This window comes from Myotis davidii, unplaced genomic scaffold (genome assembly GCF_000327345.1).
Source record: "Myotis davidii unplaced genomic scaffold, ASM32734v1 scaffold638, whole genome shotgun sequence".
Classification (NCBI taxonomy): Eukaryota; Metazoa; Chordata; class Mammalia; order Chiroptera; family Vespertilionidae; genus Myotis; species Myotis davidii.
In genome coordinates, this window is record NW_006289391.1 from 969150 (window position 1) to 970409 (window position 1260).

Consider the following 1260-nt stretch of genomic DNA (forward strand, 5'->3'; position numbering starts at 1 on the left):
AAAGACCGCCGCGTCCTCGGGTGCCAGCCCCTTTCCGCGCACGCGAGCCCGGTACTTCTGCGCTTCTCTCCTGCAGCTTCTCTTGCTCTCAGTGTGCCTTTCCTTCCTTCTAGTTGTAGAATTTACAGTCAGCCAGGCTTCCTGTGGTTCTGGATAAAGTCCGTATTGTTTCTCTGAGGTATTAATCAATTGTTGTGAGCGGCATTAATTTCCCGGTGTTTATCTCTGCCGCCATCTTAGTTTCTCCCAAGCAGGTCTATCTTACCAACTTCATCTAAGTACCCCTCCATCCGTCTGTCCTTCTATTTGCCATTTATCCACCCATCCCAGCCACTCAGCAACCCATCTTCCTCTCCTCTCTGTCCGCACATTCAATCACCTGCCCTCTCTCAGTGACCCAGCCACTCACTCATCCATCTGAATACCCATTCATCCTTACCCTCTGTCCTTCCATCCTTCCATCTATTTATCAATTGATCACTTGATTGGTCCATCCATCCATCCATCCATCCATCCAATGAGTCAACAGGTAGATTCTGAACATCATCTAATATGGGGCCTTGGGGGAGGTGGTAAGGAAGGAAAGTTGTCCTCTTTGAGCTAACAGTCCGGTAGGAGATTTCAGAGGGACATAAACTTCTAGACTCTGCGATAGACTGTGAAAAGGCCCTGCATTGGGTTCAGACCAGTGCTCAGAAGAAAAGAGATGACCTTCACTGGGGGCAGGGGAAGGAGGGAAGGCTTAAGCGCAGAGATGGCACTTACCGTGGTAGGAGTGGGCCTGAGGCCGTGGGGGAGAAGGCCATTACCGAGCGGGCGTGGGGAACAGTATGAACTAAAGCTCCAAGATGGCAAGCTAGACTATACAGGGGCGGTCAAATGTAGGCCCACAGTTGTGAGCACTTGAAACACAGAGCTGATTCTTGTATCATTATTTATTAATTATTGTATTCTTTATTATTATTATTCGCCTACTTTTGCCATCCCTGTATTTGAAGGGTTAGCAGGTAGCTACATGTTGTGCTGCCTTGCAGGTTCTGGGGTGAGCGTGAGGGTGAGAGTGAGAGATACACAAAGATCAGAGGAGCCTGCACCTGGGCTCACCTGTCCTCCAGCCACAGGGCCCCTCAGTAGCCCCCACCTGGGCTCTGGCTGGGCCTTCACACACTGAGTCTCAGTCCTGGGGAGACACCCACTTCCTCAGACCCCCCACTGAGAGGCAGGTGGAGGCTGAAGCCTTTCTTTGCTTTCTGGCCTCAG

General features: G+C 51.0%; 1 protein-coding gene across 2 annotated transcripts in view; it reads left to right on the plus strand.

Annotated features, from left to right (window-relative positions):
* Window positions 1-1260, plus strand: part of TRPV3 (transient receptor potential cation channel subfamily V member 3) — a 35601-nt gene that overhangs the window by 22735 nt on the left and 11606 nt on the right. For both annotated transcript variants that reach the window (XM_006761495.2, XM_006761494.2), the window contains exons 11-12: window positions 587-606; window position 1048. In XM_006761495.2, the coding sequence (XP_006761558.1) occupies window positions 587-606; window position 1048 (21 nt within the window). The remainder of the gene's footprint in view (window positions 1-586; window positions 607-1047; window positions 1049-1260) is intronic.